We start from the raw sequence: 16,281 nt of genomic DNA on the forward strand, positions 1-16,281 counted from the left end.
GCGTCGCCCTGTCTTCAACCACCCCAGGCACAACGCGCTTGTCAATGTTACCATCAACTTCAACGGGGTCGGACAGGGCCATGACCAGCTAGTTGAGAAGGACGGGAAGATGGTGCGGCCCCGGCAGCTTCCCCCTGGGTTGGGTCCCGCACCTGGACGGGACAGTGCCATGTCCGCAGATGTGGCAGCAGGACTTGAAAAGGCGGCATCAGCCGCTCGTGCTGCACAGCCTGTCAGAAGTGAGCATGCTGGATGCTTGGGCAGGGTGAGCGCAGAGGTTGATGCCAGGCCTGAAGCACGGCTCCCTTACATCTTTCCCGCGATTCATCCAACCCTCAGGTTTACCAGCAGTGCATGATGTGGATCGTCACAGGCAACCCACAGGTGCGCCTGACGTGCTTCATTTCAAGGCACATGATGCGCGCAGCCAACCGCATCAGAGCGTGAGTACGGCACAGCAAGACTTGACGCAGCTGCGTGAGGTGTGCACGCCGCTCAGCTGGTGCGCCGTCCGCACTGAACCCCACCCGTGCACCCTTCACTGTCTCCGGCAGTACGCCAACAACACAGCGAGCATCCTGTGGGCGTGGAGCACCATCAACAAGATATTCGTGGGGCAGAACGCGCCGCTGGTGAGGGCTCGGGCGCCTGCGCTCGCCGCGCGGTCAGCTTCTGCACGCGTGCCTCGACGGCCGCGCCCACCTGCACCCGTCGCCGCCGCTGAGGCCCCCGCTCCGGTCTGGCCCCGTCGGCTGCAGGAGGCGGGGTGGGGCGTGGACAGCATGACGCGCAGCGCTGAACTACTGAAGTACACGTGGCCGGGCTGGACCAAGGAGCTGGAGACCACATACATCAAGTAGGCTCGTCAGGCGGTTGGGGAGACGCAGGGTGTAGAGACTTGGGCCCAACCGCCAGCATGCATCAAACACAGGCCCGCCTGCTTGGCTGGGAGGGCTGCAGTGACCACGATTGGGCCACCCTGGCCGCGGTGACGGTGTTCTCACCCATCCCGCCGCCTTGTTGGTGCTGCGGCAGGTGGGTCAACAAGTTGATCATGCCCCAGCTGGTGAGGGACGACAGCCGAGTGCCTGAGGGGCGCTGACTATGGGGGGACAGGCTGCCTCAGCTGGCCTACGGCCTGCAGCCCGATTGGTGTTTCCTCCTCCGCTTCGCTCCGCTCATGCATCGGGCTGGCAAGAGGCATCTGCTTGGCCACTTGCACACATTTTTTTTTCCCGTGCGGCGTGCCCTTGCTTCCACCTAATGCAGCGCAACGAGATCCTCAGCCGCCTGCCACTGGGCAACTGGCACAGGTGAGTAGCCACATTCAGGCAGGGGAGGGCGCCAAAGGGCGTTGGCACGTGCTGCCCACCCCAGGGTGTCCACAGTTGCTTTCACGTGACATTTTCTCAAACCGTAATCGCACCCGCTCGCCCTTGCAGCACCGTCGCCGAATGCAAGATGCAGTTTGCAATCTTCACAGGTGGGTGTGGCAGCGGGGCACGCAGCAGGCGGCTGCCGATGATATTGTGGAATGCTGACCGGTGGTTGCAAACCTTTGACAGGGGCAGGACCCCCTGCAAGCGCTTTCAAGAGGTCCCTCCTCCCGCCTAACTCTGCCTACACACACACACACACACACACACATACACACACACGCATGCACACACACAAACACACGCACGCACACACACAACACACACGCACACACACTCGCACACACGCACTGACGGCTTCCATCTGCTACACTTACACGGATAAGTCAAATCTGCCCGCATTGACCTATCATTTTTGTGCATCACGCGTCCACCCTTGTTTTGTTTTTTGGTTTGCAGATGACCGGCCGCTGTTTGAGGAGGCGCTGTACGACTGGCGGCGCGTGATGGACGCATGGCTCTTCCCCCATGGAGAGTTCTGGGAGACCAAGTGAGGCTCGCGCCGGCGCGGGGTCCGGGGTGCGTGGCGCAGGCCGGCCCCTGCTTGGCCGCTGGCAGCGGCTGCGGTCTCGGCTGATGGGCGATGCAGCAGCCCCCGTGAAGCATCAGCACCCGGCGAGACGTATGTGCGAATTGGCAAACGCCCACAAACGCACCACCACGCTGGCCTCATATCCACCAGGCGCGACATCTACCACAGCCAGTTTGGCCTGGGCGGCCTTGTCCAGTTGGCTGAGCTGGCGTGGCAGCAGGGCGTCGACGTGTATGACTACTCAGACAGCAAGGTGCGTGAGTTTGGGCGGCAATCTGAAGTGCCACCATTTTGTGACAAAGTTCCTTCCATTTTTTGCAGTGGAACGCTCCTCTTGCCGCAATGCGCGCATCCTTCCGTCGAGACTGCGTCGCAGCCACGCCAGAAATGGATGCAGCTAGCCAGTTGGGACCGCAACAGTCGGGTCATCATCTTGGGCGCGTGCGCGCATGGGAAATCTCTGCCCCCCCTGCGTTGTCCGACAAACTGAGTAGACTAAGCAAGCAGTACTCGCGCCTGCAACCCCTTCTGATCTCGCGGGGATGTGCTCATGGTCTTCCCACTTGCTCTGCCAGTTGCGCATTGGGATGGAGTACCACGCTGACATCATCATGGGTGGAGTGCCCTTTTCATCGAATTGGTACAAGATCATTGGTAACGGGTTCCTGCCATGCGGTGAGTACACACACACGTACACACACGCGCATACACACAACAGCACGCATACACACACAACAGAAGCAGCAGCAGCAGCAGCAGTAACAGGTGTTGCGCTCACCCGATTGGGTGCCTCGCTGGGACCGCTCGCCAACAGGCGCAGCCGCGTCGTCGATGCAACGGAGCCAGCACCGACAGTCGCCGCGAGGACTGTGTGTTGGCGCGTTCTGCAGCACGGGTCGTAGAGCTGCCGAAGTGCGGTGCATGTGCGGTTAGGTCACGTTTATAGGCCGGGACCCCGTCAGGCTGTGCCCCATCTCGCGGCCCCTCTCACTCCCTCCCTGGCACTGCCTGCCCCTGGTGCAGGGTGGGAGGTGGGCTACAACCACTTCAACGGGCGTCGCGGTCTCCAGTGAGCTGGCCTGATCATCTCGTGGGGCGCACCGCTCAGAACTGCTTGATGTTGCCACATCAGCAGCCTTGAGGTGCATGCATGCACTCACTTGTACGTACACAAGCTTGTGTACTCAAAATCATACGCACAAACAAGACACTGACACACGTGCGCCTGCGTGCATGTGCACACGCATACGCAATCGAACCAGGCTGCCGATCACGGCCGGCATGCTCAACAGGAAACGTCCAGAGAAGTACGGTGGGTGGCGCCGTCCCTCCACCAGCCGGCTTCCCCTGCCCTGCATCTGACGCGCATGCCGCAGCATTTCGTGCGCCGGCAGCTCGCAAACAATTTCTGTCCACAGCCGTCCGGCAGTGACCTCCTCCCTGACTGGCGGCTCCCTGTCACATCTGAAGCTGCTTTCTAGGAAGCTCCCCGTGGGGACCGCCGTCTTGACCAACCTTCAACACCCGCGCCCCCTTCACGCACACTCTCTCGCGCACTCTCTCGCGCAGTGTTTCATTGGGGCCTCGGCACCCTCACGCACTTCCAGGCGGCGCGCGCCCTGATCAACGGCTTCTTCCCCGCCGGCGGCGGCGACGGCCGGCGGCCGGAGGCGCCGCAGGTGTACGTGCCGCGCTACTCGCAGGAAGGGTGGGACGACGACGACGGTAGCCACTCGGACGGCCCCCCGCCCGCTGTGCCCGCATCCGTGGCCAACGCGACCAACGCGACCGCCGGGAGGGACGCGGCCAACGCGTCCGCGGCGTCGGCGCGCGCAGCGGGGGCCGCTGGTGGCGCGGGGCCGGAGAAGACCGCCGCTCTGCACGGGACGGCCAGCATCAACGCCACGATCGGAGCAGCCAAGGCTGGCACAGCCGCCATCAAGGGCGCCCTGAAAGCCGGCGCGGCCGCCGCTTGGCTCCTGGCGGCGCCAGTCAAAGCCGGTCAACACCCTGCAGGCCCGACCGACCAGCAGGTGTCCTTGCTCGTTTCCATCAAAGCCGGCTGAGGGGCCAACGTCAAAGGAGAAGTCACACTTATCACCACAACAGCGCAGCCGGTAAAGGCGGACGGCAGTGCAGCTGTGCACACGGCTGCTGCCACGGTGTTTGCAGGGAGCCAGGGCGCGGCTGCTGGCGCCAGATTTGCCGGCTCTGCGACCCGGGCACAGGGGCTAACAGCGCGCGTCAAGGCGCTTGCGGCCAACGCAACTGCGTTTGTGGCCAACACGACTGCCATTGTGAAGTGTCTGGGTGCAGCCAGGAGCTAGCATCCTGGGTGATGCAAAGCACGTGTTTTCAGGGCCCGCGGCAACAAGGTGACTTTAAGCTTCTGGTATCTCGCCAGTTTACAGTTTGTGTGTTTTCCTTGTCCCTTGCCACATGTGGGCACACGTTTGCCGCTTATGCTCAGGGGACAATTCTCTCCTACTCTCTCTTCTTTGATTCGCATTGCCATACAGCAAAGCCGGCACGCTGGCCCTCCTGGCACAGCTTTCAGCTGAAGCAGTCCAGCAGAGGTTGAAATCAACATCACAGCTTTGCACGCGGCTTCGTGCAACTGCCTGCTTCTCTCATTGCGAGGCTACCCTTGACTTTCTTTGGCTTTCACAGTATTGGTGTTAAAATAAGCGCGCATATGCGAATTGCGTGTAGCTGCACAAGGCCTGCACCATGCCTGTTGCGGCCACGACATGCGTGCAGCAGCCCAGCTGGTCTGCTGTCTTGGGTGCGCAGCCACCTTGCAGGGCCTGTCCCACCGCACCGCAGCATCAAACCAAGGGCGCATGGCTCCCACCTTTCCCCTGGCTCAGCATTTGAATGGCCCACAACGGTCGCTATCGCGCGACCTTGCCTTTTGCGCCCTGTTGCTGGCCTGCTCTGCTACCCGTCATTCTATCTGCATACCGTGTCCATTCACTGTGAACAGCTCTTTGCAACAGGCAGTCACTACATGTCTCTGGCTCGTCTGCACAGAACACGCTTGGTGTTTCTTGTGACGCAATGCCAGGATATCAAGCCAGCAATGTAGACGGTCCGAATTCATGCATGGATGCCAGAGTCAATCAGGAGCGTCCCCAGTCCACACAAAAAGTTGAGTGCCCAGACCTCCAGCGGCCACTACCAGAACCTTTGGCACGCAAAATAACGAGTAGTGCGACGACAATACGTTTGATGCAGGTGGCTGGTCGTGGATCCCTGCCAAAGCAGAGCTGCTAGCTCTAGGTTAGTCAGTACTAATTACGTGGCTGGCTGGTTCACGTGTGCCATTGTATGACTAGAAGACCTCTGGGTACCTCTTCATGGAGTGTGGAGCGTCCCATATTGTGGTCTGCCGGCTGCATTGCTGTCACATCGCTGTACGTGATCTATCCCTCCAGCTGCTTGTGACGATTCTCGGCGGTTCGCTCTTTTCCTGTCATTTGATTGGTTGCAAATGAAACAACACAAGCAACCTGTATAATTCCAGGTCGCGAGCAGGGCACGCCTTGAGCCGACGTCCAACCACCAGCTGGGTGCAGTAGCTGCTGCTGCTGCTGCTGCTGCCGCACAAAACCGAGCCAGCCCGCGCTGCAGCAGCTCGGCCGCCCTCCACCACCCATCGCCGGCATGGCGGGGGTGGTGACTAGCGAGGTGGCTTTCACAAACAGCCGCGGGCAGAAGCTGTTTGGGGTGGAAGTGCTGCCGCCGGCGGGCGCCGCAAAATGCGTCGCCATATGGGCGCACGGGCACGGGGACCACTGCCGCCGCAAGCTGAAAGGTGCGGGTGCGGCACGCCTGTCCCCGCACGCGGCCAGCAGCAGCGGCCCCGCCACCCGTCCCGGCCGCGCGCGGCGCCGCAGCCGATGGCCTGGTGGGTGCGCACGCGACCCTCAAAGCCAACCTCAATATATTGAGGGGATTCGCTGGCAGGAGATCACTCGAGGGGCACCTAGTCAAGCCCCTTGCCGCAGCTGAACCCCCCACCTTCTGCCAAGCCAGACCAGCATCTGCTCGCTGCGCGCCGCCCGCTGCGCCGTGCCGCGCCCGTCCGCAGTGTTTGAGTTGTGGGCGGAGCGCGGCGTTGCAACATTCGCGTTTGACGCGCAGGGCTTCGGAGCTTCTGAGCCGGCTGACCCGCAAGAGCGCGGCCTGGTGCAGAGCATGGGCCATTTGGTGTGCAGCAGCAGCGGCTGCCGAGGCGGCAATGACGATAACGGGGGAATCGACGGAGGGGATCCTCTCGCATGCCACACATGACCCTTCACACACTCTCACACCCTGCCGGCGGGTGCACGACCGGACGTCGTGAGTTCTGCAGGCGCGCGCGCGTTGGCAGGCGTGATCTTGCATTATGTGAGGCGCCGTTCAACCTGACAACGAGGCCTGATGATCTTGGGTACGACCCCATGACCCATTGACAGGTGGACGACATGGCCGACTATGCAGCGTTTGCTGAAAAGCGCCACAAGGAGCTTGAGCCGCTGCCCTGGTTTGCGGGCGGCAACGGCGTCGGCGGATTGGTGAGCTGCACGCGCGCCGCGGCGCGCTGCTCTGCGTTGCGCCGTCTCGTCGAGGCGTGCTGGGCCCAGAAATCGAACGCTCTGCCTTTGCGTGCGTGCGGGCAATTCTGCTCGGCCGGCACAGGGCCGCCGCCCGCGGCCGCGGCAGACCGCGCAGCCGCCCATCCGTGCGGAGCGGGACGCGTATTGACATGCCATGCGCACGTGCGCGCGCGCGCGCAGGTGGCGGCGCTGACCGTGATGCGCTGGCAGGACCAGTGGGCGGGGCTCGTGCTGTTTGCGCCCGCGGTGGGCTACCGGCTGTCGCCCCGCCTGAAGTGAGTGCAGGGGGCCCGAGTGGGCCGCGGCCCTGAGCGCGCCAGTGGCGGAGGACGTGGGGGTTGAGCGAGGGCTTGGGCTGGGGCTTCCACAGAGCCCCTGCCGCTCACTGGCAGCCCCATCTCCCCCATCTTGAACAACTAACGGTAACAGTTGGACCCAGCATCCCCGCCGCCGCTCCTCACCGCCGGCCCCGCTGCGTCCCCGGGCCGCGGCGCCGCGCCTACTCCCCCACCTTCCTGCCAGGTTCCAGCGGTGGCTCGGGCCCTGCCTGGACTGCGCCGCGCCGCGCGCAAAGCTCGGCCAGCGCCACGCAGCGGCGGACCTCAATCCAGACCCAGAGGCGGTGCGTGCCAGTGTGTCGGGGGCCGGCTGGCCGTTCAGCTCCCCTCCCTTGGCGCCGGCAGGGGTGCACACTAAACATGTCATGGGACGCAGCTTCCCAGGCGTTCAGAGGGGCATTGATCAGCGCGTCGGAGCCGCGACGGGCTGGCGCCCCCTGATTCGTGCGCCTTGCTGCCTGCGCAGCGCGATGGGCAGGGCCCACATACATGTTCACCATCGCGTGCGCATGCGTCTCCTGACTTTGCAACATGCACAGCTGCATCCTGCGGCACACACACACACGCACACACGCGCGCCCGCGCGTGTGCGTGCACACATACATACACGCACACACACATACACATAGACATACACATACATACGCACACGTGCGCACACGCACGCACACACACACCCTGGGCCCCGCAGGTGGCCTCCTTCTCGTCGGATCCCCTCTGCAGCCCGGGCCCCATACGCGTGCGCACTGCCTTCCAGTATCAAAGGGGCATCGACGCCCTGGATCTGATGGCGACCAAGATCCGCCTGCCCATATTCTGCGAGCACTCCCAGGGCGACAGGGTCGCTGATTGGGAGGTGCGCCGAGCTCCCCGCGCGCGGGCCGGCGTCCCCGCGCCACAGGGGCCGCCCGAGGGCACCAGCGGGGGGGCGTTCAGGCGTGGGCACGGCTTGGGCTGCGGAGAGTCCTTGTGTTGGGTGGTGTCGTGTTGGAGCTCCGGACCCCGCATTTACGCCAAATCGCATTCACACCACAACCGACTCTGGCCTGCGCCATCCGGCCAGGCATCCCGCGAGTTCTGCGCCAGCGTCGGCTCCGAGGACGTCACCTGGCTCGCCCCGGAAGGTGGGCAGGCAGCTTCCGCACGGCTGCCGGCTCTGCACCCTCGATGCTGTGCCGTTGATGCGTCCTCCGACCTTGCAAGGGCTTGGTTCCTTTCAATGGTGGCCGCGACAGGTGGCGGGCCGGCCACGCCCTGGCTTCTGCGTGGTCCTGCAGCGGCAGGGAGCCGCCTCCGTTCTAGTTGCTTCACCCTTCGCACGTGCCGCTGCGCCCACCCTGACTCGACGCGCCGCAGGCGGCTGCCACGACGAGCTGTCAGGAAAGCGGGCGCTCGAGTTTGCGGGGCGGATCGCCGCCTGGCTGCTCAAAAAGTCGGAGCCCAGAAAGGAGGAGCAGGCGGCGGCCGCCGCAGGTGGCGACGACAAGGGCGCGGTCGCGGCGCCCGCTGGGGCCGACGAGCCGCGAGATGCCTGAGAGGCGCCGTCCTTGGCGGCGGCCGGCGTTGCGCAAGGCCGGGTTGCAAGCCTGGCGCTCGAATGCAGGCGGCTCCGGCGGCCGGGTTTACCGGTACGGCCGCCGGCGACGAGGATCCACGAGGATCCACGGGCGCACTCTTGCCAAGTCTTCGGGCCCGCGTGTCGATTGTGGTTGCAGGGCTTTTGCAAGCCCGGCCCTGCACGGGTTCGCAGCGTTTTCATGGCCCAGACTGCTGTTTACCCAGCGTGCGGCCCCAGCGGCCCTTCGGCCCTTCTTCCATGCGACTTCAATGCTGTTTGAACTGCCCCCGGCTGTGCCGTCGCCCCAGCCAGGTGAATGGGTGGTTCGGCGGTGCTGCGCCCTTGCTCCTTGCTATGCTGCCTTGGACCCCTTAAACACAATAGACCTGCACTGCTTGTTCACGCGTGGCTCTTGCCTGCCTGCCGCCTCACCATGGCCATGATTGCCCGATACTCATCTAATTTGTGGGTGGCGCCTGACTCGCAATTAGTGTTGTGGCCCCGCCAAAGTCCCTCCTATTAGCCTGAGCCGACGATGCTTGTGCGGCGCTTGCCCTCTGCAGGCGCCGACCCCTCGCACAACTTTGACGATTGCGTTGTTTGCTGCTCGTGCGTTGCAGCACGCTGCTGCTGGCCCTCGCGCCTGCCCTGTTGTGTGTGACAAGCGCAAACATCGATCGTCCCACAAAGCGGGCCGTCTTGTGTAGGCGTTACTCAAAGTGGGCGGGCCCAACGTGGTGGTTGGGACGCTGGCGGCGGGGGCGCAAGCAGCTGCAATGCAGCTTCAGCAAAACTGCAGCTTCCCACCAGCATCCTCCCAAATGCTGAAGCCCCTCAGTCGAGGCCGTCGTCAGACGAAGCTTCCGAGTAGCTGCCCGCCAGCCGCCGCAGCCGCTCCTCCACCTCCTCCACCTCGCCGGCGCCGTAGCCCCACCCGTCCAAGACGCTGCGCCCCGACGCCGACCGCGACGCGCGCCGCAAGCCGTGCGCGCGGGACTGCAGCCACGCCTCGAAGTCCGAAGAAGCGGCGACACGCGTCAGCACTGGGCACGACGCCACGTGGCGCCCGTCGCACCCCGCCCCTGCCGCTGCGCCGTCTGACACCGCCCCGCCGGGGGCCCACTCCGAGACAACGCCGCCCGCGGGGCCAACGTGCGGCCCGAAAATGCCTGGGAATGGCAGCGGGATCGGCAGCGGCGCCGCCGCGACGCACCGGTGCACCACGCAGCGGCGCTGCGGCTCGGACCTTAGAGCGCTATCTAGTGCCGCCGCCGCCGCCGCCGCCGGTGACGTTGAAGCCGCGCCACCGCCGCCGCCGCCGCTGCCGCTGCCCTCTGCCAGCAGAGCGCCCCTCAGCACGACAGACTCCGCCAAGGAGGAGGCAGGCGCCAGCCGCAGCGCCGCCGCGGGCCCGGGCGCCAGCACGGCAGCGTGCCGCAGTGTCGAAAGCTGGTACGCCGCCCGCTGCTGCTCCGCGCCCGCCGTGCCAGCCGCCGGCCCGCCGTTGCCGCCGCCGCCGCTGGCCCTCTGGGGCTGCTGCTGAGCCTCTGCCACTCGCGTGTCACCCCTCTGCTGCGCGGCCCAGTCGTCGCCACCAGCAGCGCCCGCGGGCAGCTGCATGGCAGCTGCCGCGAAGTTGGCGCCGCCGTGGCCGGTGAGCAGGTTCACCCAGGAGTGCATGTCTGTCGCGCCGATGGGCGCGCCGACCGCAGATGTCGAGGCTGCGGGGGTGGAGTTAAGATGTGGGCGCAGGGAACAAAGCAGGCAGAAAATGTGCGCATGCAACGAGGCCCAACGGTGTGCACCCAAGATTGGTCTCCGCCTGTCAGAAACCGCCTGCAGACATCATTATGGAACGGCAGAGGCGCGGCTCCTATTCCAAAATGTCCTTCATGCGAGCGACTCACACGCCATCCGCAACGGCAGCGTGAGGGTGTCGACCGCCGCCGCCAGCAGCGCCGCCTCGTGGTATGCGCTCGGCCGCGGCGGCAGCCGCAGCAGCGGCAGCTGCCGCGCGGCCGCCGGCGGCAGGCAGAGGGGCATGTACAGGGACACGCGCTCTGACAGCTCTGCGCAGGCCAGGGCGTCGCTCAGCGCAGCCCTGCTCTCGGTGTCGGCGTGTGGCGGAAAGGCGGGTGCGGTTTGCAGCCATGGGGGCGAGATATTGGAGTCAATGGAGTCAACAGAAGACAACAGCGCACACTGGATGGACTGTGTAGTTGCCCAAAACCAAACCCCAGCATCCACGATAACACCAAGCACAGCCCCAGCCTGCCCCTGAACACTTTCAAAAGGCTCAACCCAGCACCCACATGACGCCCGCAACGCCGCCGCCGCCGCCGCCACCGCCAGCGGCGGCCCCGGCAGCGCCTCCCGCCTCCCGGCCGCCCTCGTGGCCCGAGCTTCTCAGCGAGAAGTGCAGGATCTTCACGCCGGGAAGTTCCTCGCGCAGCTCGTCAAGCACAGACCTGGAGAGGGCCCCGAAGCCCGTCAAATCGTCAGAGAACAACTGGACGCCTGGGAGGGGGGGCGGCAGGCGAGCACGGCGGTTTGCCGCGATTTGCGCGAGGGCGACATGTGGCTGCAGCGGCGCAACACGCCCGACTGGGGCGTGGGATGTGCCTCGCATTGAAAAGCTTGAAGGTCTCCATTGTTGACAAGCAAACCGATGCATCCCGGAATAAAACGTGCAACTGCCTCGCCTGCGGCTTGCCGTTGTGCCACTGTGCACCAGGCAGGCCTGGGCAAAGCCTGCGCAGCCGACGCAACAGCCCTCGCAAGGGTGGACGCACCTTGTATGCTGTCGCACTGCTCGCTCCACCAGCGCGCCCCGTCCACCACCCCCTCCACCACTGCCCGCGTGCCATGCGGCAGCGCCTCGGCGGCGCCATAACCCTCAAACGCCGCCGACGCCCCCTGCCACACGCCGGGCAGCGCCTGCACGCTCCTGGGGTGCAGCCGCGCTTTCAGGTAGTCAGTCCAGAACCTGACGCCGCGGCTGGCGCTGGATTGGGAGGCCGCTGCGCCGCCGGGCGGGTGGGGCGCATCCAGCTGCCGGGCGGCTTCCTCAAGGGCCGCTTGGTGGCGGGCAAAAGCAGACTCAGGCTCTACATTGCGACAAGGGGGGTAGCGGATGAGTGGCATTGCAGGAGCAGCTAGGGATCCTGCAAAGCGTAGCGTCTCTGAACTGCAGATAGAATGGCATGTCGCGTGCATGCCAGCGAACGTGCAGCGTGGCTGAGTGGTGTGAGGGGGGGTCCCGACGGCGCACTAGGGGGCCTGACGCATGGGCGGTCTGCGCGGCGACGCACCGCGGTCAAAGTCAACGGCGGCCTGCGCCTCCAGCTGCTGCACGAAGGAGCTCTTGGGGATGGGGCCCGACGCAAACACCTCCACGCCGCCGCCCCACGTCGAGACGCCCGCCGCGCCGGCGGCCGCGCCGCTGCGCGCGTCGGGCCCGAACGCGACGCCTGCGGGGGTGCGGGTGCGCTCGAGTCGGTGGCAGGTGGAACAGTGCTCGCTGGCGCAGCCCACCCCTGGACCCTCGATTTGGAACATCCTAGCAAGCTGCTTGGCAACGTGGCATATCACGAGACACCTGACCGAGAGTCTCCTTGAGGCATGCTCAGGCTGGCGGCCTCACCTCCGGTTGCGCCGCTCACATCCAGAATCACCGTCCTCGGGTAATAGCTGAGCGCCCCCTGCGAACGTGGTGCGTTTGTGTTGTGAGCGTCAACGCTACTGTTAACACATGCTAATCGGCTGCCGTGCATGCGTGTCACGCCATTTTCGGCGCCGCCTGGGCGCATGGGAGGCCTGCTTGGCCCCAGGCTCTGCATGCAGCTGCCCGCTCGGCCTCACTTGCCGGTCCTCCGACCAAGCAAACAGCACGTCATCATCAGTGCAGCCGCCACCGCTGCTGACAGCTTGGCCAAGGGCCTCGTCCTGGGAATGGGAATGGGCGCGTTGATGCGGGCAGCAGCACCAGCACGAGCCGCAGCGGCGAGCAGCGTGCAGCGGCAGTGAGGCGCGTGCGGAGTCCGCAGGGCCCGCTGGGCGTAGTCGCGTTTAATGGATACCCACCTGAAAGTTCCAAAAATGAGCCCCGGTGTAGTTGGCGAGCGATCCAAGCTGCAAAGAAATGATCTCGCGCATGTCGACAAATTTGCTGTCGCACGGCTCTGCTTACATGACTTGCAATCTTGTACACAAAGGGCAAATTATAAACCGAAGCGTTAAGCAACGCGCAGTGGAACACAGCCTGCTCCATGTATGCACAGTATGCTGCACTGCAGGAAGCCAGGTGCGGTTGAAACCTCATTTGTGCAGACATAGTGCGTACACAAAGAGCGCTGCATTATACCAGACGTGGCGCCACGAGTTTCAATGGAGTGCGGCTTCTCACCCGCCACCCATAGCAACTGGCGCAAGGTCAAAGTAGGTCAACCAAACTTGGCTGTGCACTGTGTCTGGAACACACGCACAGTGTCCTAGCTGATCTGATGCAAGGAGTCACACCATCTTCCAGCCGTATGTGCCAGTGGGGCTGCTGCAAACTCCCAGCTTGACGTGCTGATGAGGCCAGCGCCACACCACCCGTTCTTGCTGAAACTTCTGATTTCTTTCTTCAGGCAGAGGTATTGGTACAGCAGCAGCGCCCAGCAACAATCAGAATCTGCCAAGGCTGAAGACTGACACCGCGGTTTCTCACCAGCACGAGCCCCCCGCCGGCCTCACGTCAAGCAAGCGGTGCCTTGCACGCACAAGTCAGAGTCAGACCTCGGAGTCCGCTTCAGGGTTGGCAACGCACCAAGTTTCGAGGTGCAACATTGAGGTCCTGCCGCTGTGGCTGCCGCGGCACCTGCACCCCTCCCACCATGTCAGGCGCGCAGTCGGGCGCCCCTGCATGTCCTTCGCCACGCAAAACACCCCGCTGGCAACAACAATCCGCTCGCTGCGCGTGTCACTGCGGTTTACAGCCGTGCGGCGCCCACGACCACCACGCGCGGGCGGCCGCGCTGCTCCAGCAATCACCAATAGACAACGCCCGCATACTCTTTCACGTACTCTGGGCCCCGCTCCTCATACTCGTCTCTCGTCAGCGCGCCGCCCCACCCGCCGCCCGCGCCGCCGCCGAACGCGCAGCCCGCGACGTGCGCCGCGCCGCGCCAGGGGTCAAGAGCGGGCCGCTCGCTGGCGACGACGCGCATCGGGGAGCCGTAGGGCAGGCGGGCGGTCAGGTCGGACTCCAGGCGCCGCGCAAGCCCTGATTTGTGCGGCCGCCGCATCAGACAATTGAGATGGGTGGGCGTGCAAGGGTCAGTGCATCGAAACGTACAGCAAAAAGCAGGCGGGTGTGCGCACATGGGGTGCTCGAAAACAAGGTAGCCATGCCAGCCGCCAGTTTCTGAGAATTGGAGTCCCTCACAGCCAATCCAAGGATCCGTCCATACGCCCCCGCTGCGCCCAGCAGCCTTTCGACCACCCTTTGACTTTCACAGTATCGCCGGCCCCATGCAACGCCGCGCCGCGCGACGCGCTCACCGGGGAAGCCGCTGCCGCCGCCGACGAGCAGCAGGCCGCCCGCGATGCACGCGGCGCGCTCCTGCGCGGACAGGCGCCCCAGGCACGACTCAACCAGCTCGGGCAGCCCAGCCTCGTCAAGTCCCGCCAGCGGCGGCTGCAGCAGCACCTCGGGCACCCTGAAGCGCTCGACTCCCAAAAGGATGTAAGACGCATCCCCCTGGGCGGCCGCTGTCGCTGCTGATGCGGCCGCCGCCGCGGGAGCTTCCGGCGTGGCGCCGCGCGCCAGGGCGGCTGCCGCGGACGGCTCCGGCGTGCCGCGCGCGCTGGCGCCGGGGGTGACGGCGGCGGCCACGGCGCCGCGGATCGCGGGCGTCGCCGCGGCCGCGTGCGGGGCACCGGCCCCCGGCCCGCGCGGCTGCAGCGGCGCCAGCAGCGGCGCGAAGGCGCCGCCGCTCGTATCCGCGCCATCGCCAAAGCCGCCGTCGGCGGCGCCTCCAGCCGCCTCACCGCCTGCCGCGCCGAGGGGCCCCTGCGCTGCTGTCGCGGCGCCGTCGTCCCCTCCGATCTGCTTCAACCGCTCCGCGAGCCAAGCGAGCTCCTCTTCCTCGGCTGCTTCGGCCTCTGCAGGGGTCCGGTGATGGCACCAGGGTGTCGGTGACGTCACCAGGGTGACGCATTGGGGGTGGGATGGTCAGGGTGGCGGAACAAGGACGAAACCCTTACATGCTGCCTCATAACAGCAGCAGTCGCAGCAGTCGCGGCCCTGATTTGTGGCCCAGCGGCAGCAGAGGTTTGACCCACTGCACAACAATCCATCACGAGCGGCCCGTGTCATTCTTATTAGGATGCTGCTCACGGCGAAGCCCCGCCCGCTGTTGGTGTGCCCCGAGCAGGCGAACCAGCAGCCCTGTGCAGCTGCCCTGCAACTTCACCCCCGCCAGCTTCCCCTCAGCTGCCCGCCCCTGCAGAGACCACACCCACCTGAGTCGCTGCTCTCTGGATGCATCTGCCTATAGACGTCCCAGTCAGCGTCGTCCGCGCCGAACCCGTCGTCCTCGCTGCTGCCGTCGCGGCCGCGCCGCTGCTTGCCGCTGGGGCCGCCCGCCTTGGCGCCGCCGCGCTTCTTCTTGGCGCCGCCGGCCGCCTGCGCCAGGAGGCGCATGCGGGCCCTGCGACCGCGGGCAACGACGCGGGGAGCAAGGGGGCGCGCGCGCGTTGGCGCGAATTAGCTGCAATTATTGGGAGGGGTGAGCGCATAGCTGAACGAGCACAATTTTAAGCACAGCGGAAACTGCAAGTGCGTGGCTGTTCCAGGGAGCCCGCTGTGACCCGTGGTGCGGCGCCACCAGGTGATAGCAGGTGCACGGCAGCAGCATGGGAGGGGGAGAGGGCAAAGGCCCCGCCTGCCGGCGTCGCAGCTGTGGGTGTGTCCGAGGCAGCACAGGCAGCCCAACCACCCTGATCACGTGTGCTCCCTGCCCCCCCGCACCTCTTTTCCGAGTCCATCCTCTGGCTCCCCCCCCGCCGCCCTGCCCCGTCCCCGCCCGCCGCCGGCAGCCCCAGCCGCCGCCGCCGCCGCGCCTCCGCCCGTGCCGCGCCGGCCGCCACGCGCTGGCGCAGGCCGACGACGTACCCCGCCGGGTCCGCCGCGCGCGCCGCGTCCTCCCGCGCCTGCCTGTCAGCTAGGAACCGCAGCCGCTCCTCCTTCCGCGCCGCCGCGCGCGCCTTGCCCTCGATCGACGCCTTTGTCGACGCCTGCCGCCGCTTCTCCCTGCGCTGCTCCTCGGTCAATTCGGCATCAGGGATCCCCAGCAGTGGATAAGGATTCTCCGCAGCCGCCTCGCCGGTCCCCGGGCCGCCCGCCTCTCCTTTCCCATCGCCGCCCTCGCCGCCGCCCTCGCCGCCCTGCTGCTGCTGCTGCTGCTGCTGCTGCTGCTGCTGCTGCTGCTGCTGCTGCTGCTGCTGCTGTTGTTGCTGCTGCTGCTGCTGCTGCTCGTCCTCCACCTCCATCGGCTCCTCCGAACCCTCCCTCGCGCCGCCCTCCGCGCCCGCCGCCGCCGCCGCCGCGGCGGCGGCGGCGATGGTGGCCGTGAGCTTCTCGATCTGCTGCTGGGCCTCTGATATGTACTTTTCCAAGTCGGCGACGTCCCTGAACTGCCCGCCGGCGAGCAGCTGCCGCTTAGCTTCCGCGTCATTGGTCGAGTCGACCTGCGGAGAGGGGGTTTTGATGGGGAGGGAGGGAGGGGGGGGCGGGGGTCGCAGCTTCTGCTGGGAGGGGAACGGCGGCGCG

At 65.8% G+C, this 16,281-nt stretch overlaps 4 protein-coding genes across 4 annotated transcripts in view; 2 read left to right on the top strand and 2 right to left on the bottom strand.

Annotated features, from left to right (window-relative positions):
• Window positions 1-357: 357 nt before the first annotated feature.
• Window positions 358-4,034, top strand: MNEG_4423 (secreted protein; the record flags this gene model as incomplete). Its single annotated transcript, XM_014047097.1, has 12 exons — window positions 358-384; window positions 555-632; window positions 759-856; window positions 1,036-1,066; window positions 1,270-1,313; window positions 1,443-1,483; window positions 1,836-1,926; window positions 2,119-2,221; window positions 2,544-2,643; window positions 2,992-3,037; window positions 3,231-3,280; window positions 3,538-4,034. 12 exons carry the CDS (start codon window positions 358-360, stop codon window positions 4,032-4,034), a joined length of 1,206 nt encoding a protein of 401 aa, XP_013902551.1.
• Window positions 4,035-6,437: 2,403 nt separating this feature from the next.
• On the top strand, window positions 6,438-8,442 carry MNEG_4424 (hypothetical protein; the record flags this gene model as incomplete). Its single annotated transcript, XM_014047098.1, has 6 exons — window positions 6,438-6,527; window positions 6,750-6,844; window positions 7,092-7,191; window positions 7,599-7,763; window positions 7,971-8,031; window positions 8,264-8,442. The coding sequence occupies 6 exons, from the start codon at window positions 6,438-6,440 to the stop codon at window positions 8,440-8,442; spliced, it is 690 nt and encodes a 229-aa protein (XP_013902552.1).
• Window positions 8,443-9,299: 857 nt separating this feature from the next.
• On the bottom strand, window positions 9,300-12,620 carry MNEG_4425 (hypothetical protein; the record flags this gene model as incomplete). Its single annotated transcript, XM_014047099.1, has 8 exons — window positions 9,300-10,186; window positions 10,373-10,566; window positions 10,778-10,982; window positions 11,258-11,572; window positions 11,777-11,935; window positions 12,109-12,166; window positions 12,327-12,410; window positions 12,549-12,620. The coding sequence occupies 8 exons, from the start codon at window positions 12,618-12,620 to the stop codon at window positions 9,300-9,302; spliced, it is 1,974 nt and encodes a 657-aa protein (XP_013902553.1).
• An 875-nt stretch (window positions 12,621-13,495) lies between these two features.
• Window positions 13,496-16,281, bottom strand: part of MNEG_4426 (Actin-related protein 5) — a gene marked incomplete at both ends in the record, with an annotated part of 6,832 nt that continues 4,046 nt past the window's right edge. Inside the window, 4 exons of the mRNA XM_014047100.1 lie at window positions 13,496-13,731; window positions 14,010-14,612; window positions 14,973-15,160; window positions 15,481-16,199. Coding sequence (XP_013902554.1) covers window positions 13,496-13,731; window positions 14,010-14,612; window positions 14,973-15,160; window positions 15,481-16,199 — 1,746 coding nt within the window. The remainder of the gene's footprint in view (window positions 13,732-14,009; window positions 14,613-14,972; window positions 15,161-15,480; window positions 16,200-16,281) is intronic.

Source organism: Monoraphidium neglectum, assembly GCF_000611645.1.
Source record: "Monoraphidium neglectum strain SAG 48.87 unplaced genomic scaffold scaffold00614, whole genome shotgun sequence".
In the NCBI taxonomy this organism is placed as follows: Eukaryota; Viridiplantae; Chlorophyta; class Chlorophyceae; order Sphaeropleales; family Selenastraceae; genus Monoraphidium; species Monoraphidium neglectum.